The following is a 23839-nucleotide window of genomic DNA, read 5'->3' as shown; positions in this document are numbered from 1 at the left end:
AAATGATAGATAGAACATTTAGATAGAACATACCTGTGGGAAAATGATAGAAATAGAAAGAACTGAAAACGAAACGAAAACGATTGAGGGAAAATGACGCTACGAGTTTACATATATAGAACTGTTCGTACACTGTGGATTGATGGTCCACAGTGGACTTTTGTTTTTATTCACTTTTTGCAGCGAGGGTCGCTGCAATAAGTAGATAAAAACAAAAGTCCACTGTGGACCATCAAGTCCACAGTGTACGGTTACGTACGATGGACTTTTTGCAGCGACCTTCGCTACAAAAAGTGTGGTCATTTTACTAAAAAACTGGTCGGGTCACCAGACGCCTTTCACTACTATCAAGTATTAATTACCGTAAATGTGAATAATAACTATTTTGTCTCTATATCAATTAAAGCTACGGTACATTTTTAAACTTTTTGTTTTCATCATTAAACTTTTAGTTTTTTTACTTTTGACATAAAATACTATTACTTTTATTGTTTTACACATTTACTCCAAACTTTCACATCTGTTATTTTTAATACAAACTTAGAATATTTAGATTTTTAGGTTTCTTAATTTTTGCTATATAACTTTAACCTTTTAACTTTTGTTACATAACTTTAAATTCTTTTACTTTTAGCATGAAAGTTTGATTTTATTTGGTTTTTAAACATATGTTTTTCTAACTTTTGTCACAAAAGTTTCATTCTCTTTTCTTTTTGTCAAAGACACTTTAAACTTTTTACTTTTGTCAAATAAATTTAATTTCTTTTACTTTTGGCACGAAAGATTCGTTTTATTTGGATTTTAAACTTCCGTTTTGCTAATTTTTTGCCACGAAACTTCATTCTTTTTACTTTTTTATCACATAAACTTTTACTTTTTGTCACATAACTTTTATTTCTTACACGAAATTTTTGTGTTTTTTACTTTTTTAATTTTTGCGTTTCTAACTTTTGCCACGAAAATATGATTCTTTTTACTTTTTATCACATAATTTTACTAAAGTTTTCGTCCTTTTACTTTTTCTCACATCACTTTCGTTTCTTCTACTTTTCACACAAAAGTTTTGTTTTATTTACTTTTTATACCTTTTTTCAACTTTTGCCAGTAAAGTGTCATTTTCTTACTTTTTACCATATAAATTATTTTTTTATAACTTTTGTCAACAATTTTTACTACATAATTTTTGGGTTTTTAACTTTTGTCAACGAAGTTTTATTTTCCTAACTTTTTACCATTTAACTTTAAGTATTTGAAGTTCAGTCACCAAAGATTTATTTTATTTACTTTTTACCATATAACTTTGTGTTTTCGACACATAACTTTCAATTTTGTAACCGTTTTCACGAAAGTTTCATTTTTCTTACTTTTCACCACATAACTTTTGGATTTTTTCTTTTTGTCAACGAAGTTTATATTCTTAACTTTTTACCACATAACTTCAAATTTTTTAACTTCAATCACCGAAGTTTCATTTTCTTTACTTTTGACCACATAACTTTTCACTTTTTAACTTTTGTCACAAAATTTTCATTTTATATAATTTTTTCCACATGTGTATATGTTACGTAATGTTTCCCGTGGCAACGCCCGGGGACAAAAAACTAGTTTTGTAAACAAGTATTGACAAGTTGTTAGCGTTTTACTATTTATATTATTTTATACGAGAACGGTACCTGCGCGTTGCGGCGGTGATGAAGGTGATCGATGACGGGGTGGTGATGTAATGGTGGCGGTAGCGGTGATGGGTGATCTACCTGACGGATTCCGCCATCGGATTTAAAATTCGTCGAAAGTATGTCGAATGACCTCTAATGAGAGAGCATGAAATTTTAAGAACAACCATATAATTTTCATAATTTATCGATGTACGGTTTTTAGATAAAAAATTTTGAATGAATTAGAAGAATAAAATGATTTATGAAGGAGAGAGAGAAAAATGATAGCTTGAGATTTGAGGAGAAAAAAAATATATTATAATTATTCTAGGTAAATATGGAATAGATGAGAGAGACATTTATGGCCTCAACCCAACCCAACCCAACCCAACCCGACGGCTCTCATGCCTAATTATGTGTGGTCTGGTTTTGATTTATCTCTTTTTTTTTTATATAGTTCGCGTTTTCATCATCTATATATATCGTTAGTAATAAACTTAATTCTAGTCTTGTCTGGTTATAATATATATAGCATAGCCTACATGATTTATAAGAAAAACAAGTAAGCTCGATCTTATTAATGGAAACTAAATACTCGTATATACGTACCTTATGTGGACGATGATGATGTTAATGACCGAACGTACACGTACAGCAGATGAAGGCAAACAAAACTTGTTTTTTGATGGTTTTTATGTGATTCATATAACTTTTATGACAGTATAGTGTTGTTTGTAGGAGTGATTTTTGATGGTTTTTATGTGATTCGTATAACTTTTATTGCATGAACCTTAATTTGGAAACCAAGTCACAATTACATGTTAGAACATGGAAACATATGAATTAGGAAACTATTTTCTACTCCGATCACCATAGTCTTAATGTACAACTGATTCTAAATCGTTGTTAAATACAACTGATTCTAAATCCTTGTTAAATACACATATGAATATAAAAATTAGTATATGGAAAAAAATACTTATATTTTATTTAATTAAAAAGATATGTTATAAACTATTTAATTCGTTGAACATGAGTTTTATATTTTATATATTTTATTCCAATAAAATTATACTTATATGGAAAAAGTTTAATATATATTGATATTATATTATGACATGTGTTAATTTAATTAAGTTAGTGAAACTGACAGTTGTGATTGATCAATTATGGTTAGGTTAGTTGCCTTTTAGTATACACTAGATTTTAAACTCGTATCAAATACACTAGATTTTAAATCCGTATCAAATACACATATTTTACAACATTATCTATAAAATCAATATATGGAAAAAAAACTTATACGTTAAAATTTTAAAAATATACTTAAAAAATAATCGATATATTCGAATGTAAATACTAAATGTTAAATCATATCAAGGTTGATTATAAACTCTTCTATACAAACAATATCTTAACCTTAATTACAGAATTGACCAATTTCACATTGATGTCTTGCAAAAAAGTAATTGTATGTTCGTTAGTCATTGTTATTACGAACACTAAAATTAAGTAGCAGTTGGTATCAATGATAAATAATACGGTGCAAATTAATTAAATCCAGAGATCGATTTCAATTCCCTTTTATACATATACAAACGTACTGCATGTACTTAATATTTTAGCTAGGGGAAACCAAATTACATAAGCATGCCATAAATAAATTACAGTAATGAGGTTTTGAAGAAATTAACTTAACGAGTTTTGCTAAGCTTTGGTGCTGGCCGGTGGAGGCAACACAGATTCCTTCGTTTCTTAAAATCCACGCCCGGCCTCGGTTGCATTAATGCTTGGAATGGATCAACTCTCCCAATCGTTGAGTGTTATGGCGACCAACAAACACATGATCAATTTCCGCAAGTAGTTATTAGCTAGTCATCATGACAGTAACTTACTTCAGTCTCATGCCCGTGCCATGAATTTTGGGTATCTAGCTCGATAATATATTAATGATGCTCATTAAACGTTAAAATTTGTCATTAATGGCTGAAGTATAGCAAGTATATATAAAAAGTTATCAAAACAACCATAACAACAATGTCGTTCGAAAATATAAAGTAACTATAGCAAAGTTTTCTAAATTATTTTTAAATGCATCAAAATTTAAGTTTTGATAATTAATACCATAAGTTGTTTAAGTCTCACATAAAAAAATTAATCAAAGTATATAAATCAATATATATGTTTGAACAATGAACACTTCGAGTTTGCGTATTCACTCTTTGCGACTATCTGCATATATTAACGTCAAAAAATATAGGATGAGATTATTATGTATGGTATAATAATAAAACAATAATATAATTCATAAGATATTGATGGACTAGTGGACTTTAATATATAAGATAACAATAACATCTTTTGCCTATAGATATATCTTTAGCAGCAAAATTAATTTAATATATCAATATATAGAGTTACTAAGTGACGTATTGTATACAAAATTTGGTGTCCCTTACTTTTTGGTGCCCTGCTCAATTGAGCCTTTCGCACTTGCTCAAGACCTGGCCTTTTCAGTCTTTGGTATATATAGATAGATAGATAGATATTTTCGTTGGAAATAAAACCGGCTTTAATTTTGATGGTGATGCAACTGTGCGAACATCAATTATATGTTTGCAGGAATTAAGCTAGCTAGTTCGAAATAAATAATCATGAAATTAATTGTGTTCACACAAGTTCATTGATGTTATGAAGTTTTTTATTCTTCATGTAATTAAACAGATAACAATGTTCAAAAAAAAAAAAAATAAAACAAATAACTGATCCATTGTTGGTCTCCCACTGACGGAGTCAACAGAATGCGAGAAAAGTTAAATCACGTAATACTATGGTTAAAGGAACATGGGCAGGATTCAAACTCGATCCTGATCATCTCTGTTTTTATATTGCATACCATGCATAACGGGAGCTTGTTATTCTCCTCATGTATATTTTTGTAAAACATGGTTTATACTATATATATATATATATATAACAGAAAGCTAATTAAGTATAGAGTGACAAAACTATGGCTACAATTAGCAGTTAAAACAAATGATCCAATAGAAGATATATATATAGTCAATACCTGAAAGGGCATGACTGGCATGAAGTAATGCTAGAAAGAGAAACATCAGAAGTACTGGTTTAATTTGTAGAACTTAATTTAGCATATATCTTCCTATATACAGTATGCAAGAGTATTTTGTTTTTTTTAGTCCTTCAATTCAAATATATGCATAAACTGATTTTAACAGGTCAACCTTATATATAATGATATATAATTGTTTCTGTTGCTATATTGTTGTTATGATGAGTTGACTTCCTTTAATGAATTAATTGACATCTGGGAATCCTTAGGGTATACTTAACGTGTATAAAAAAATTTGTACCTTTTATATTAAAAGTTCATCATCTAAAACTTATGTTAAGTGTACAACTATTTAATGCACCTCTAAAGGTTGCGTTTAACAAAACTCGGGAGAAAACGTGATAATATTAGCGGTTTAACCTTTTTACGAGTACGTACTTAACATGTTTAAGTGTTTAGCCTTTATACGTATGGAATGTATATAGCACAAATGAGGAAGGGTTATTTGAGAACTTACAAATAAAAAAAAACGCGAGAACAATTCTGGACCACTCATTTTCTTATATTTTCTCTCTCTTCCATTAAATTAGGAAATTCACCTAAATCATTTAAAATGTTTTATCTCACAAACCATAAATCGTTAGACGAAACAAAAAGCATGGGTAGTCTTAAAATTTCGTCCTCTTTCATTAGAGATACAATTCGATATAATTATAACGACTTTTTAATTTTCGTTTTTTTTCCCATCGTGTTCATCCTACACATGTGTAAGATTATTGTTTTCACATGTAAATTAGTAAATGAACATATGTACACAACAATAAAGGTCAAGGGTGGAGCCCGTCAATCCATGGCAGAGCCATGGTAGCCAAGGACGGAGCCCGTCAGTCCATGGCGGAGGAATAGCGGCTAAGGGCAGAGCCCGTTAGGTAGATCACCCTTCACTGGTCACCCCCTATGACCTGTCACCCTCTATGACCTATCACCCTATATGACCTATCACCCTATATGACCTATCACCCCCACTAGCTTTGGTTTATGAATATCCTTAAGGGCGAAGCCCGTTCCGAATCATAATTTTTGTTCAACCTACACATGTGTAAGTTCAACCTACACATGTGTAAGTTATATGTAACTACCAAAAAGAAAACGAAAATTAAAAAGTCGTCAAAAGTATATCGAATTGGATCTCTAATGAAAGAGGACGAAATTTTAAGATTAACCATGCTTTTTGTTTCATCTAACGATTTACAGTTTGTGAGTTAGAACATTTTGAATGATTTAGGTGAATTTTATTATTTAATTGAAGGGAGAAAAAAGGGAAAAAAATGTGTGATCCAAAATGATTCTTGACTTCTTCTTTTTAGAAGTTCTCAAAATAATTCACCCTTACCACAAATAATGAAGATGCATGTGAATCATCATGTTTGTCCTCTATTATTCTGAGTATTTCCATCAAACTCCAAATATAAGATTAAAGGTATTTTTGCATTTTAAGTAGCAAATGAGCGAATTAAGAAAGAAAAAAAAATAGCAACAATAATGGGGATAAACTTGGGAGAAAACGACAACTCATTATTGTAACTTAATTTTCGAAGAGAAAAAATTGGATAAAACGACGTACATACCACATGTACATACGGTGATCATATGGATGGGCCTTGTAATTTACTCAAACTAAAATAACGAGCACTCCTATAAATAAGAATCAGAATCTCGCAGCACCAAAAAGATGTATTTCCTTTGATTTCATATATTATACAATTACTAATCTCTATTGTATAGTATACTATAAACTTCAATAAAACTTCCTATGTCAAAGTAACGTACAGACAAGCACTAAAAAAGCTTGATCGGCTTTGAACATGCATTGCATGTGTTGAATTATTTAATGAGTGTTATTGAATACTTTGTGTATAGTCATTTTATCTAAACATAAAAAAACAAACTAATCAGATTTGCAATAAATTTAATTAGGCTGGTGCTCCGCTTTTTATCTGTGAATTCTAGTTTTCCCTAGCTTAGGTGATGGCGGACGCTTCACTGTCCTTAGCTTTCTTTGAATCTCAGAAATCACAATACTCTGTTGCGGACTGCAAGGATATCGACAACCATCTTCTGTGTATTACAGTACGTACACACCAATTAGTACTTATAAATTATTTAACCATATGTATATATATATAGATTAAAATTATAAACAGTTAAACACGATATAGTTCACAGTTAACAACATACGTACACTGGCAACTAAATGTAAAACTATTACCTGAATGCATAAGTATATATAGCTTAATTACCTGAATTGGCATGAAGTAATGATAGAAAGAGAAACACGAGAATAAGTACTACTTTTGGAGAAAACTTGGCCATCTTTATTCCTTTGAATGGGTGTTTTTGTTGTTTAATGTTCTTGAATTAATAGATAGATAGATGCCTTTGCTAGCTAGCTAGGTTGACTTTGAAAAATTCAACTACATGATGCTTAATTGGCTCCCGGGCTACGCTGTTAGTTTGTTGTTAACTTCTCCGTACTTGTTAGGACTTAATTAGCAAGACTTTATGACTCAAGTATAAATTAAAGGGACTCATTATTGATAGCTTTAATACAACTCATCAATTAATTTGCAAGTGGCATGGGTATGTATGTACTTTCTCAATAGTTTTTAGCCAAATTGATGTATATATATATATTCGGAATGTTTGATACGGAATTTTTAGGAGTTTCAAGTTTCAAACTTTTAAAAAAAAGCTCCTATCTAGTAAAAAGTCTTGTTTGGTTAAAAGAGCTTCAAGCTTTTAAATTGAAAGAAAAAACTTAAAACTTAACGTTGGTTTTACAAACATTTTGGAGAAGCTAGTATTTTTTGTATGTTAATTACATAAGTAACCTTCTATCTTTTTCACATACTTCGGTTTCTTTGCCATTCTGCATTTCTATCCAATAACAAAGGTTTCTGTCGAAATGTTTTGGACGCTAAAGCATTTGAAAGTAATTTTATACATACACCACTTTTTTACATGCATGTTTATTTTTATTTTATTTTTATTTTAAACCGAGCACTTTTTGTATATAATTTATATGTTTATATAAAAAACAAAGTAATTTCACATATAAGCATGTACTCCGTACCACCAAACTCATACGATGCGTTATTATGGCTAAATTAGTTAACAAGTTAATCTAATTACACTAAAATCCACAATATTCTTGTAAGAAATAACAAAGGAATTTCGAATGAACTGAGGCCTTTAATTTTCAAAACATAAACATTATTAAACAATATACACACATCAACATGAACATGACTCAAAGTTTGCATTCAAAGTAACTCAAAATCGTGATATTATTTACTTTTACGTCGTAGGTGGTGGTGGAGGAAGAGCGACATTGAAATTATGATTGTTGGCTGACTTCGGTGGTGGTGGGGATCTCACCGTTCTTAGGTTTCTTTGCTTATCGGAAACTACGATCCTTGGCTTCCAAACCTGATTCAACTTCCTTGATCTTTTGATGTAAAGACAATCATCATCTGAATACAAAAGATCGACTACAACAATATAACCACTAGAAAAACGAATTTAATTGAATAAGCAAAGATCGGTAGATAATAATAGTAATCGTGTATGTTTCTAGCTAGCTTCTTGCTAGAAACTTATTTATGAAAGGATACTTTCTGTCAAAAATAATATAACTTAATTATAACCTGAAACGGAAGAATTGGCATGAAATGGTAATAGAATTAATACAAACACCAGAGCTATAAGTTTTAGAGTAAGCCTGGTCATCATCTTGGTCTTCATGAGTTTTTTAATTGTAAATGTTAGTTTATATCTGTTAAGATGTCGTAGGTTGAGTTTAGAAAAAGGAAAGCAAAAATATACTAGCTAGTATGATGTTGATGATGATGATGATGATTGGGTATTTGGCTTTCAAGCTTTGTTCTGCTACGTTGATATAAGTTGACTTTGTATTAATAAATCACTCGATTCACTCCCATCTTTATCTTACGCTTAGGTTAACTTCATACTAATTTTTAATCACCGTTAGAAAAAAATCTAATCACCGTATAATTAAGCCTTTGGTCGTTGTAGGCTTTTAAAATGTTTCATTATGTTCTAATTTGTAATCCTACACAAACTTAACTTTGGGCTTAAAAAGGTTACATAAAATATAGGTATAGAATTTGGGCTTTGAAACGTACACAGAAAACATATTTGTCTCGTGATAAAAAGAAATAATATTATTTTTATCTCGTTAACATATCTAAAATTGAAAGGAGGATATAAAAACGAAAAGTTAACCGAAGCACGTCGGATACACACCGTCACCAACTCTCCAACTTCCCCAAACAAACCGCCGAGTAAAAAAAAAAAACTTCCGCATTCTCCCCTCCATCAAAATAAAAACTTCCCCGATGCACCACTTCACAGAATCATCACCCAAATCATGAATCCACATTCACTCATCATTCATCACGCCGACCAACCCCAACAACCACCATCAATCACCCAAATCCTCTCCCTCCCTATCCTTCTAACTGACAAAATCCATCACGCCGTCAACGACGCTAAATCCTTCAAACAAGAATGCAACCAGATCAGTAATCACGTCGACCAGTTATCTCATCTTCTCCGGTCCGTCATCCGGTTCAATGACTCCACCGCTTATTTATACGACCGTCCGGTTCGCCGAATTTACACAGACCTCACCACAACTCTTAACCGTGCTCTGTCTCTGGTCCGCAAATGCCGCCGCCGCTCCATCTTCCGACGATTTGTCAGCATTGTCAGCGCCGCCGATTTCCGTAAAGTAACCAACCTACTTGACGCTTCCACCGGCGACATGAAATGGCTTCTCAACATATTTGACGGCGCCGCCGGAGATTCCGACGGCGGCGGCGGCGGTGTTGTTTTAACCTTGCCCCCTGTTGCTAACAATGATCCTATATTGGCATGGATATGGTCTTATATATTGTCGTTATATTTATCTAGTTTAGATGTGAAAATGGAAGCCGCACGTGAGTTGGCTGTATTGGCACGTGATAGCGAGAGGAATAAAACGGTTATTGTTGAAGAAGGTGGGATTTCCCCACTTTTAAAGCTTTTACATATTGACAATTCTAGTTCCTCTGGCGCACAAGTTGCGGGTGCTGTTGCGCTTTTTAACTTGGCTAATGATCGGTATCGAGCGAGATTGATTTTTAATGAACACGGTGTGATTATTGTCGTAAACGTATTTCGTAATTCGGGGATATTAGTTCAAATCGAAGTTGCTAAACTGATAGCCAGAATGGCGGAATTCGACACCGTTTGTCAAGAGGCGTTTGCTAGAGAGGATGTGGTTGGAGTAGTTGTTATGTTGTTGGCGTTTGATGACGAAGACGATTATAGTAAATGTGGCAAGTATTTGAGGAGAAGTATGGGTTCGCTTGACGATATTTATCACCAGATGGATACTAGTATTAAAAGTTATGGTAACAGGAGGGCTGCGTCGTCGTCGATATGGTTAAGGCATAAGAAAGAGAGTAAGACCGAGACACCAGAGATGATACTGGAGTTGAAGACTAATTGTTCGAGAGCGTTATGGATGCTTGCTAAAGGAAACGTAGCGAATTGTAGGAAGATCACAGAGACCAAGGGTTTGCTTTGTTTGGCTAAGCTTATTGAAAAAGAAAAAGGGGAATTGCAGATTAATTGTTTGATGACGGTATTGGAAATCACGGATGCTGCTGAATGTCATCCTGAATTTAGAAGAGCCGCGTTTAAGACTAGCTCACCGGCTGCAAAGGCAATAGCGGAACAACTTGTTAAACAGGTTCATGAATCGGATACTCATGTGATTGTTATTCCGGCTGTTAGGGCTATAGGTCATCTGGCACGAACTTTTCCTGCTAGACAGACTGATCAGGTTATCCGTCCATTGGTTAAACAACTTAGTCATGAGAATCCGGATGTGGCTACTGAATCGGTTATTGCATTGGGGAAATTCACGTGTCCGGATAATTTCTTATGTGCGGAGCACTCAAAGACTGTAGTTGACTTTGAAGGAGTCCAACCTGTGATGAGATTGTTGAGGGGGAGTGACAGGACACAATATCATGCTCTGGCACTTCTTTGTTATATTGCAATGCATGCTGGAAACTGCCAGCCGGTTCAACAAGCAAGGCTTTTGACATCTTTAGAAGGAGCAGATAAGTCGGCTGCTTGTCAGCGTCCCGAGTTGAGAGAATTGGTGACCAAGGCGATATATCATCTTAAGATGTCAAGTGCTGGTCTGATTCGTCCGCAAAATATGTCTTATTCACGTTAAACAACATAATTAGGTTGGTATATACATTTTAGACTAACACTGTAATTACCTGGGAAGAGTTGGTCAATATATGTAGTTATGTACCAATGTCTGTAGGAAAGTTCTGTTTTATCAAGAAATTTTCCAAGAGTAATGTGTCCCCGGCCACCTAATGTATGGTTACATATTCTGATATTGTTTTTATCTTTGTTTTTTTTTACTCATTCGTGTCATTGGCAGTTTGAAATGTTTTTTTTTTTTTGCCTGACTGCGAGTTGAGATTTCATTATATTCTTAAGAGTTTTTAAGGTAAAGCCGTAACTGACCCACAAACACTTTTGTGTCCACTTTACAATATTTTGTTAAGTACATAACTATGTGTTAAATATGTTTACAATGACAATATTTGACATTGATTAATGATGACAACTTTCAAGTTGCTTAACTTGTTTAGCTATTTCCTTTAACTAAACTTTCTGATTTGGCCCGTTTTAGACTTTTTGATGAAATACAAACCAAATCAACGAATTTATATGTGAATGGATCATGGATCAAAACTGCCCCTTTGGTTTTGTAGGGAGCTTAATCCGCACACAAACGTGACTAACAGTACAGCCCTAATTGGAAGAAATACTTCTCTGAAGGTGCATTAACCACACAAAATGCAGACTGCAACCTCTATCAGCAGTTGCATCGTTGCGGGGGCTTAAATCATCTGGGCTTACGTAACTTTCTACTGAAATGAGTTGGTGGGTTATGTTGTTTGAAAATGCTTAAACTAGCGAGGGAGGACAAATGCATGCTTCACATTAATTCATCATATTTGTCATGTTCTGTGACTAAGAAACACAACCTACTAATGTCAAACATAATAATAACAAATAGAACCTAAGGATATATATTACGTACAAAATTCCCATTTGCTAGATTTAAAAAGGAGTCGGCTCTTTCTAACAACAGGTGTAGCATGAGAGCCAATCATTATGTGCTAGATTCGAGAAAAAAGTCAACGTACCCACCTATTTGAACAAACCTAAACCAACAAGAAATAAAAACCCATGAAAAGAAAGATGGCTAAGTTTTCTCCAAAATTACTAATTCTGGTGTATTTCTGCCTATCATTAATTTGTAGTATTTGCTGTCTTTCAGGTACTATTTTCGATCATATATATTTATGTGGATAAATGTTTTGTCAAGTACATACTTGACCTATTGTTGCATATACGTTTACAAAAAGTGCATAAGTGAATTCCAGGTTTTATAAATTTAATATATCTGAAATCCTTGCAAAAGTTGTAAGGATAATTAGTTTGCAACATGAGTCAACTATATGTTAATCATCCTCAAAACTAAATTTATTAATTACTTGAGTTTGGTATGTGTAATTAGATGATGATTATGGAAACACTGGAAGATTTCGAGAGTTGATTCAAGCTTGGCGACAGAGAGTTGTGGTTTCTGAGAGCCGAAGGACACTAAGAACTGTGTTACCTCCACCTGCACCCAAGCCTAGCAAAACTCGATATGTGGTAGTGCAAAAGAATCTCTAAATTTGATTCATTCATAGTAGTAATTGTTATTCTTTAAACAAGTGACGACCGAGTATAAATTATTGGCAATAATCAATTTCTGTAAACAAACGATATTCAACAGGCACAATCTATTGTTTTTGAAGTTTGTATAGTAATAATCAAATGCATGCAATCGTAAATAATTATTCTCTGAATCAAACCAGTAGCTAGTTTTGTAAAGATACATTAGATTTATAATTATGAACCATATTACATGCGTCTGATGTACGGTGTTTGCATCTTGATGCAACAGTAGGTTTTCACTTTTGATCATTTGATGCATCAAAGTGTAAAAAGCTGTAATTCTTATTATCTACTTCTATAAACAGAAGTCAACACTGACTCAAATGACTCTTCTATTTGGATTTTGGATCTTATTTAATGGGCCTAGATAAACAAACCCATCAATGGATACCTAATTTCATGGACATGAAGCAACCAATAGTCCAATACAAATGGGCTTGTATTTGTAATCTCACTTGATTAAAGAAGACCTACGATCGAGAGTGTCTTACGTAAACAATTTCCATTATCGTGGATTGTATAGAAAACTTCTGAACTATTTTCCATGAACCCTTTGACAATTATTTTTTTAAAGTTCAAAAATTCAATAAAAGTGAAATTAAAGAAGACAATTTAAAGCAGACTTAGCAAGAAAAAAAGGTTACTATCCGAAAAGAGTACGAATATGTTTGTTCAACCAAATAAATTCCTGTATTAAATAAAAGGTTATTCGTTAATATTGTCAAATTTTATTATTTATCATATCAATCGCTAAAAAAAAAAGTCTTGACGAAGCAAGAGTTAAATAATGGAAATTTTTTCAAAAAAGACAAAATAAATTACTTGAAATGACAAAATATTGGAAAAAGAAGTAATGAAACTCATACAATAATCATCAAGGAAACATTCGAAACCCATAAAACAACAAAAAATGTGATCACAAATACAATAAAAAATATCAAACAACTAAAAAAGTAAACCCATAAAACAACTAAAAAAAAACCATAAAAACTATCATGCGGCTGTATTAAAAAAATTATCAAACATTTTCACATTTAAAAATGTGAATTTAGTTTGTTACGCTCAATTTCTTCGTACTTACTCTTGTGTGAGAAAATTTGGTGTGAAAAATTATTATATGAACAATTATATATTTTTACATACTTAAAAGCGTAATTCTTTAATTTGTTTTTACTTATATAAGTGAACAAGTTTTAATTTTTTAAATTTGTTCACATTTTTAAATGTAAGTTATTTTCACATATTTATAAGCGTGAATAAATTAATAATTTCTTTGACACTTTTTAAAAGCACGAAGAAATGATCAAGTGTGAACAAATAAAATATTTGTTATAGTGATGATAGTCTCTTACACTATGTTTTTGAGATTGATTTATAAAAGAAATGAAAAGATTAGAAGATAAGTTTGCTTCTTCTCAAATCATCCCAAATATAGGGAGAAATTTTTTTAGACAAAAACAACTAGATTACCCCCTCAAATCATATCATTTCCCTTATTTTCTATCTTAAAAATAAACTCAAGAACACAACTTGTTTTATAATCCATCAGATTCTTTTCTTTTCTTTCTTAGAAAAAACTCAAGAACATAGTGTTAAAGTTGTTCTACTCTGTAATACTCTTAAACATAGAATGGAATAGAAATGTAGTGATTTTATTATGGGAAAGGTTAAGTAAAATATGCAATACCTATCTTAGGTAAAACAGAGAGAGATTAAGTAAAATTCAGGGGGGTATGTAAAATTCAGGGGGGTTATGTATGTTTATCAAATTCAAAGGTTTAATCTGTAACTTTTTTTAAAGAGATAATACCTAAACTTAGGTAAAGTCTGCAGTACGGATCATTTTCCTATTTATTATATGCTAAAATGCAATCATGAATACTTACTTTCTTGTAGCATTTTGTAAACTATTATTATTATTAATAATAATAATAATAATAATAATAATAATAATAATAGTAATAATAATAATGGGCAAGAGAATAAGTATTTGAATATATATATATACACACACACATATATATATATATTAAAACAGTAGTTGACTAAGCTTTTTAAAGCCCTCTTCAAAATTTGTCACATAAAATTTATCCTATGTGTCATTCTCCTATTTTTTTTTTGTTAATGTTTCTCTTATACATGTGAAAAAACACTTTCAAGTGTGTAAAAATATGTCAATAGTTCATACTTAAAACTGTGAAAGTTAATTTGTAACACCTATTTTCTCCACCTAAGGGGAGTGCGAAGAAAACATGTGTTACAAATGATTTTTACACTTTTAAGTGTGAAAATATTTGACAATTACATTTTTAAGTGTTAGTATTTTGTTTACACATTTATAAGTGTGTAAATATTGTGATTTTTTAAATTTCTTCAACGGATTAGTTTGGTTTTCAGTTTGTTCAGTTCAGATTTTTCAAATTTTGATTTTCCAATTCGTTTTGTGCTTACCCCTAATAAATCGTAATGTAATGTAATTCAAAATATTAGTGATATGAGGATTGACCAAGAACTATAACATATCAATTTTTACATAATAAACTTATAGAGTAATTACTAATACGTTAAATAGTTATTGGAACCTGTATATGTGTATATTTTTTTTCTTAGGATAACCTTTTTTATATATGTATTAAATAAATTTTTTTAATTATCGCACATCGTGCCAGTAAAGTAAAGTACTTAGTATATATACATATATTGTGAATGTGATATTGATAATAAGATAATTCAAAAGAAAAACAAAAGAAAGATAAAAATAATGAGAAAAAATAATAAATTGTTTTTACATTTTATCATTTAATAAATAATTAAAATTAGTAAATAAAACCAATCGAAACTTAAAAATAAAAAAACTAAAATATTTCCATTCTTTTTAATTTTTTTAAAAAACGAAAAGAATGAAAATTATTACACCCTATCTTTTCCTAAAGATGGGTACCGATTTATACTAAGACCATAATTCAATATCGATATCCTCAAAACGAGAGTAACCAGGAAAATATCAAAATATACTAAAGATGGGTACCGATTTATACAAGACCATAATTCAATATCGATATCCTCAAAACGTATAGATGACGGAACTAGGACGTTCATCTATGAACCACATTTTAACAAACAATAAGTTGGGAAATGCGCGCTTTTTCAGAAGACAAACTTTTCAAAATCTAGATTTATAATCCAAAAATAACAATCCGAAACATCTTTTTTGTACCAAAGTCTAAAACACCTACTCATAAATTAAGCGGGTTCAACACGCTATTCTATATATAATGCTACGTGGCCAGCTCTAGTAAATTAGTAATGATGCATCATCTATCGCTGTCGAAAAAGTAGTTTATAATTTATGTCATTGTAGTTTCCAATAGACTTTGTATAAAATCTTATTAATTGCGGGTGATTCTAAGTTTCGACAAATGACAAGAAAAAATAATAAATAAATAAAATACACAAACACAAATGATGAATTATGTGCTTCAATATATAATGTGAGATCTTAAACTAGGTATATCTACCTACGTATACAAATTAAATTAAAGATATTGGTTTCTTTTATCTTTTTTGATACAGGAAGCAAAATCAATACGGATAGCATAGTAACATCGAGTTCAATAATGTGACACCATAAGTCACTTATGGACTATCGATTACGTACTATAATGTCACGGACGGCATACTAACTTAATAATAGTATGTTTTAAATTTTTTTTTTATGTTTTTTTTTTTTTTATGTCTATCTAAAGAGTACTTTACGATATATACAGTATGATGATATATAAAAACTTTAACAAAGAGACATGTATGTCTGTAAAATTGTAACCAATCATTACTTTGCTGGTATACTTTTTAATGAGTCAATAATAATATAAAAAAAAAATATTAATGTCTATGAATAAAACCAAAAGTCCAAAAGTACATATATAACTTTATGCAGAATTTATATTAATATAATAATATCAAAACTTTATTATACATATACTTAAAAAACTATGTAAATATACAAGTATTTTATGCGTGAAATGTACAAGTTTTTAAAGCACATACTAATTTTAACCAAATTTTGTTTTAACCCTTAAATTTAAACCAAATTTCGTTTTAACCCCTTAAAATTTCTATTATTTAAATTTTTAGTCCACATCAAACTTTTCGCTTTCATTTTCTTGACACTAAATCTTTAAATTCTCATGTTTTAATTAAATAACTTTCACACAGTTACGGTTTTACTTTTAAACATTTGGTCATTGATTATTTTTATTTGTCTTTTTATGCATATAGCGTTTTCATTATACAATAACTTTTATCATCGTTAGTCCTACGTTCATGTTACATTTAAAACATTAATATAGTTATTATTCATGTTTTTTATACATCTTAATATTCTCTACATTATTTTATTGTATTGCTACATGTTTAATTATTTTTTTAATGAAAGTTTTCATCTTTTTAACTTGTATCCCACATCAAAATTTTATTTTTATTTTTATTGACACTAAACTTTTTGGTTCTCAGGTTTTCATCATACAATTTGTACACAGTTATGGTTTTACTTGTAAAGATTTAGTTTTTGATTATTTTCTTCCGTTTTTATACATATATAACGTTTTTAATACATAATAATTTTTTATCATGCTTACGTCTTACATTCAGGAAACATTTAAAACATTAAAATAGTTATTATTTGTGTTCTTATACGACTTATTATTCTTTTACAATATTTTTAATGTTATTGCTAGATGGTTAGTTGTAATTTTTAAAGTTTGAGTTCGAATATTTGACATAAATTAGCCTAAACTTTATTATATACCCTCCGCTTCCTTAGGGCCTCACTTTCTCACTTAACTCACTCAGACGCTCGCCAAAAACATACCCCGCGACAACGTGCGGGGTCAACGACTAGTTTTCAACTAGTGCAAGTTTACCCTCTAGCTCCATCCATAATTATATTACGACTAAAAAGTTCAAAACAAAGAAAATTGTGTTAGCATGTCTTTTAATGCTCAACAATGAAATATCTATATATTCGAGATCGAGTACACTGCACGTGGAAATTTTATTTGAACGGAGGAGCGGCCTAGTTATAATTCACCTCATATTTGCAAATATACATTATCCACACGTACACCTCATGGAGAATGATCAGCAGCAGCCACTTCTCTCCGGTGATACCTGCCGGAATAACTACACACACTTACCGGCGGCGGCGTCTGACTCATCTCAAAAAGGTGAAGAAGAAGTAGATGTGCAGATAAATGGAGTGGGAGATTTTTGTAGGGAGGTCTATATGGAGTCTAAAAGACTATGGTATCTGGCCGGACCAGCTATCTTTGCCTCCTTTTGCCAATACACCATCGGTGCCACCACCCAACTCTTCGCCGGACAACTCGGAACCTTGCAACTAGCTGCCGTCTCCGTCGAGAACTCCGTCATTGCTAACTTTTCTTACTCCATTTTGGTACGTATTATCCAGGGACGGTACCAGAAAAAATTTAAGCAGGAAGGGCAAAAAATTTTTATAAAAAAACCATAGAACTATTTCTTTTTTGAAAAGGGACAAAATTTTGAAAATACAGAGATTTTTTTTGAGAGGGTATTAGTTCCTCGGGCCCCCACCTTTTGGTACCGCCTTTACTATTATACTCGTAGTATTATATGAATTGAATGAATATATGGGCACGTTTGGCCGGTGTGCCGTGACTAGAACCACAAGGCCTTGGAATTATAATCTTGTAAGTTCAAGCTCATTAATTATTAAGTTTATTATAATTAATTTGGCTACTAAAGTTATTGGTATTTCTAAATCATAATTTGTTTGAAAATAGCTCATAAGATTGGCGTGAGCTTAATTATATAAATGCAAATATTTTTTAGCTAGTTTGAGAGCATGTATCCCGTGACAGTTACACAACTTAAAATCGTGCTAAAAAGTTTGTTGCATAACAATTACACACATAACCTTAACAAACACCAATATCACAAAAATAAAATTATACCACTTTTTCCAACTAAGAATCAAATAAACTTAAAAATCAGCCATTTCAACCTGAAGAAATAAAAAAAAATTAAGCCAAAAAGCAAAATTCCCTAGTAGGCCTTCAATTCCTTCCGGCCGGTGGTTTTCTCGCGGTGATTTAATTGAGCCACTTGGAATAAACCACGCCAACACTACAAGAGTGTTACTATGTTAGTAATAGTTGTGGTATGGACTAGGTGGAATTATGACCGATCGATCCACCACCCTGGGTGGTGGTGTCAATCGTTAGGTGGGTTGATGTCTGGTGCATATGGGTACACAAAGTATCTCCACACCGGGTTTCGGTGGGATGAACAAATTAAGCGAGTCATTATATATATATATTCTTTGTTTTTTTTTTATTTTTTATTATGAGGTATATACTGAGGTAGCTAGTGTGGGATATGGTGTTGAGTGTTGTAAGGTTTAGTTTTTGAGATAATTGGTTAAATTGTATGGTTATGGTGTGGCCGGTAATGATGTGTCACACCAAACACGTTACTTTGATGTGGTAATGTGACCAATACTAATGTTTCGAGTAGCTACGGAAGAAATGCACTACGCCAGGTTCCTAATGTGGTCCTGTCAAAGCAACAAGCATGATCTTTTTGGTTGAGTATATACCACGGGGTGGTCTCGTGATAGAGTGTCGGTTTTTCAGTTTTATTCGTTAAGTAACTATCAATGTGATTGTAAAAGTTTTGGGGGGATGTCAACTAGCCGGTATTGCGTCATTGTTTATCTCTCTCCACCACATATATTATGTTGAAGTTATTTTTTTTAATTTAAAATAAAATCTTTTTTGTAGGTACTTGATAAGTAAGTGTAAAACTCATAAATGTAAACTTTTTACAAAGATGTCTTTATTTACAAAACATCTTTTTTAATTTGGTATATAAAATCTCAGACTAAGAGTTTCTGGCTTTAAATTTTGATGTGAGCAAAATGTTTTTAAGAATGAAAACATGGTTTAGAATTGGAGTTAGACATATGAAAAAACACGTCGCTGAGCCCAAATTTACCGTTTAATAAAATATCTCTTTTACACATTAACTCTATCTATAAAATTTTAGGGAAATGTTAAATATGTGCATAAAAAAAAACTTGTATCGTCCATATTAAAAGTCCGCTCCCTGATTTTCATGGTAAATGTACAAACAATTTATGCACCTTAAATTAGGGTTGTATTTTGCAAACCCCAACCTTTTATACGAGTAGTTATTATACATAGATAAAAAGATGTCTTTACGGATGTCTTTACACATTAACCCTATCTATAACTTTTTCTATAAATAGATAAAAAGATGTCGTTACGGATTATTAGAGGTTTACAAATTTTATTAATCACACTTATTAAAAAGATGTTACAAAAATTTAAGCGATAATTGCGTGGTTTATAATTAAAAGTACGAGTAGTTTAAACGTCACTGTGGGGTTAGTATAGTTGGTAGAGGCTTATAACTCTTATATGGAAGATGCTAGATTATGGTTCAATCTTTGGCATAAGAATCGTTAGGTTAGTTTTAAAAATAGGAATAGATCGATTTGTGTAATATTTGAATAATATTGTAACACATGCATAAAGTTTTGTTTAAGTGTCAGAAACTTAAATGGTGACTTTATTTGATTATACCACATGGATAAAGGAGTTATAAAATGTCTGATAATTAAAAGTGGTATATGTTTTATAAAATTTTATAAATAAAAACACTTTAAGGATATGTAATGTGCATTTTAAGTACCAGAATGGTACATAGAATCAAAGATATCAACGATTTACCTTTTTCTTTAAGCTTATTTTCTAAACGGTATACTCCAAGCTAGTAGCTTATCACTGGAAGCTTATTTTTTAAAATAAACTCTAAACAAATGTGTCAACCAAACAAAGTAGACGCTCAAATTTTTTATAAGTTAGCTCCTTTCCAAAGATACCTAGACATATATATGGAGTTGATTTAGTGTAATATTGAAACGCTTAAAAATAATGAGTTACTAACATATGTCCATATATGAAACAATATGATCACTTTTGTAAAAACTTACTAAAGAAGATACAAATCATGATCCATCTTATTTTCTATCTTTTAAAAACTTTTGTATCCATGTGTAGTCTGGGATGGGAAGTGCATTAGAGACACTATGTGGCCAAGCTTATGGAGCGCGCAAAATCGAAATGTTGGGACTCTACCTACAAAGATCGTGGATCATTCTCAACACGACTGCGTTGGCCCTCACATTTACCTTCATATTTGGCGTCTCAATCCTGCGCCTACTTGGCCAGACCGCTGCTATAGCTACAGCTGCTGGAAGCTTTGCTGTTTTGATGATACCACAACTATTTGCTTACGCTACTGTGATCCCGATATCCAAATTCTTGCAATCACAATGCAACATTATGCCTATAGCATTGATTGCATTGGTGGCTGTTGTCAGCCATGTGTTTTTGAGTTGGGTATTCATCGTGAAGCTTGGGTGGGGACTAACAGGTGCGGCGGTGGTTCTTGATGGATCCTGGTGGTTCATAGCCCTGGCTCAAGTGACTTATGTGTTGTGGGGTTCGTGTGGTCAAGCTTGGTCTGGTTTTACTTGGAAAGCTTTTAGTAATCTCAAGGGGTTCATTCATATTTCGTTTACCACAGCAATTATGTTTTGGTAAGACTGAAATTAATAATCATTTTTAAGAGTTAAAACAGTTTAGTTAATAAAGTAGTAGTTAAACTATACTACAACTGATCATGAAGGTTTTATGTTTTTGTAGCTTAGAGAGTTGGTATGTAATGTCCTTGGTTCTCTTTGCTGGGAACTTCCAGAATGCAGAAGCCTCTGTTGATGCATTATCCGTGTGGTGAGATCATAATCTTGGCTGTTCGTTTTTCACGTCTTGAGGTTTCTTAAACAAAAACAGTATACTGGTCAGACCAGTTAGGTAACAGGTTAATTCGGGTCGGGTTGCTTTCGCCCACCAACACTTCCTTTGTCAATTTTACAAGTATTTTGTTAATTTAGTATATGTCAGTAAAATCTTTATGATTAAAACAGTATTTTGTTTAACCATCTTAAACAATATGCATCACAAGTTAGCAAATAGTCACATAAATAGAGTCCAAGCACTCACTTTCAGGACACCTATGTACCGTACAATTAACCATATATGTATGTTACATACATTGCAGTATCAACATATTAGGATGGGCGTGCATGGTTTCTTTAGGACTCAATGTAGCCGTAAGGTTTGCATCTAATTAAAGTCCACTGGAACTATCATTTATAAGCTTTGATTGTGTGGCGACATATCTAATAGGTTTGATGATTTATGTATTTGTCTTTTAATAGTGTGAGGGTGTCAAATGAACTCGGATACAGAAGACCAAAAACTGCACGGCTATCAGTGATTGTCGTCACCTTGAATTCATTACTAATAGGAGCCCTCTTTACAACACTTCTTCTAGTATACAAAAAGCAATACCCGGCGTATTTTACAAACAGTAATGAAGTAATGCAGCTTGTGGAAGAGCTCACGTTGTTGCTTGGAGCCAGTATAGTCATCTACAATACCGTATCTGTCCTTTCTGGTTGGAAAACTAACTTTACCTAAATCACTTCTATCTATAAAACTATTTGTGACATGTTTCATATTTTTAAGGCATAATGACTTGTTTTGCATATTTCAGGGGTGGCAATTGGAGCAGGGTGGCAGTCTGCGGTCGCTTTTATGAACATTGGGTCATATATATGTGTTGGCATACCATTGAGCCTTTTGCTAGGGTTTAAATTCGATATGGGTGTCAAGGTTCGTCACATATTATAAATTTATGACCCTAACAGATGATGGTTGGAATGATTAATTTAACTTGGTCATACTAACCACATACTTTTTGTCTGTAAAACTTAGGGAATATGGTACGGATTGGTTTCTGGAGCAAGCGTGCAATGTTTCCTGTTGTTTTTGATGGTCTTTCGTACGAATTGGAATGAAGAGGTACAAAGCGTGGTTCATTTGTTTACATTTTTGTTTATAGGAATAGAAGTCTAAGATATCAAAAATATTGAACTATCGATGTGAATAATAGATAATTTGGTCCCTCTGAAATTGCGTGCAGGCAAACATTGCTGAAGACAGGATACAGAGATGGGGAGGCGAAACCAGAGTGAAAGAGATTGATGAAGAAGGAAAAGCCACTAAGTGGTAGTATTCTGAATCCTGGTGTATCAAAGTAGAAACTAACATAAGAACTTATCATGTATAATATAGCTTTTAGGTGAATTTCACTGATATATTCTGTGTAGTGGCTAATGGGAAAACCAATTATCTATGATGGTTTTAGTTCATGGTTCTAAATATAGTACGTTACATATACTTGATCAAAATGCGAATTTAAATTAGAAAATCTCTCACATACCTTTTTTTAAACCATAAAAATCATGGAGCCAAGCATTTATTCAAATTATTAAAATATTAGTATACGAGGGTTTTTTATCGATGCATACAGCCCTATACTCATTTTTTTCTTTTTATATTGTGAAGTTTAATATCAACGTGTTGATTTGATACCAAAAAAAAAAAAAAAAAGAGAGAGAGAGAAAATCTTCTAATAAAGCTTAAAATTCCAGCAAAGAAAATAGATTTCAGAAAGCCCATTTAATGGCATGAGCTCGGTATGTTTAATTGACACAAAAAGCCCGTTTAGTAATCTTTAAAGTGTAAAAAAGAAAAGCCCACGAATTAGTTTTGATAAAAAAAAAAAAAAACCCATAGGATTAGAAACAATGAAAAATGATCGTCTCTTCTTTTCAAGATTTTCTAGTGGAGTCAACTTATATTTTAGAGAAATCAACGTAGTATTCGATGAAATCTCCAAAATATGGTGGGACATTGTGAGATCCAACCCTCACTTTACCAGTTTACCTTCATCACTTACAAATACTGTATAATATTACCATGTCATTTGAACCATCTTATCTTTTAATTCTTCAATTTTTTTTATAGGTGCCATACGCTCACCAAATTTATATAATTTTTTATTAGTTAAATTGAAAAATATATTATCAAAGTAGGTGAAAGTAATTATTACCCTCTTTTTTACCCCAAACTGAACCCACCATCGGCAATGTTACTGCTTACTGCATACCCTTGTGGAACCCGCAACCTTGCCCGTTTCCCACTTCCATTAACTATTCAGTATTAGACTATTAGCTAGGTGCCACTTTTCA

At 31.9% G+C, this 23839-nt stretch overlaps 2 protein-coding genes across 2 annotated transcripts; both read left to right on the top strand.

Moving 5' to 3' along the window:
• The first annotated feature begins 9178 nt into the window (after nt 1-9178).
• Nucleotides 9179-11041, top strand: LOC122610938. The gene has a single exon (XM_043783888.1). The coding sequence runs from the start codon at nt 9179-9181 to the stop codon at nt 11039-11041; it is 1863 nt and encodes a 620-aa protein (XP_043639823.1).
• A 6568-nt stretch (nt 11042-17609) lies between these two features.
• Nucleotides 17610-22940, top strand: LOC122578914 (protein DETOXIFICATION 29-like). The gene is made up of 8 exons (XM_043750964.1): nt 17610-18070; nt 20739-21280; nt 21387-21473; nt 21802-21858; nt 21962-22200; nt 22300-22418; nt 22521-22607; nt 22729-22940. The coding sequence occupies exons 1-8, from the start codon at nt 17612-17614 to the stop codon at nt 22816-22818; spliced, it is 1680 nt and encodes a 559-aa protein (XP_043606899.1). The 5' UTR covers nt 17610-17611; the 3' UTR covers nt 22819-22940.
• The last annotated feature ends 899 nt before the right edge of the window (nt 22941-23839 follow it).

Source organism: Erigeron canadensis, chromosome 8 (genome assembly GCF_010389155.1).
Source record: "Erigeron canadensis isolate Cc75 chromosome 8, C_canadensis_v1, whole genome shotgun sequence".
Classification (NCBI taxonomy): Eukaryota; Viridiplantae; Streptophyta; class Magnoliopsida; order Asterales; family Asteraceae; genus Erigeron; species Erigeron canadensis.
This window is presented reverse-complemented; position numbering and strand designations above follow the sequence as displayed.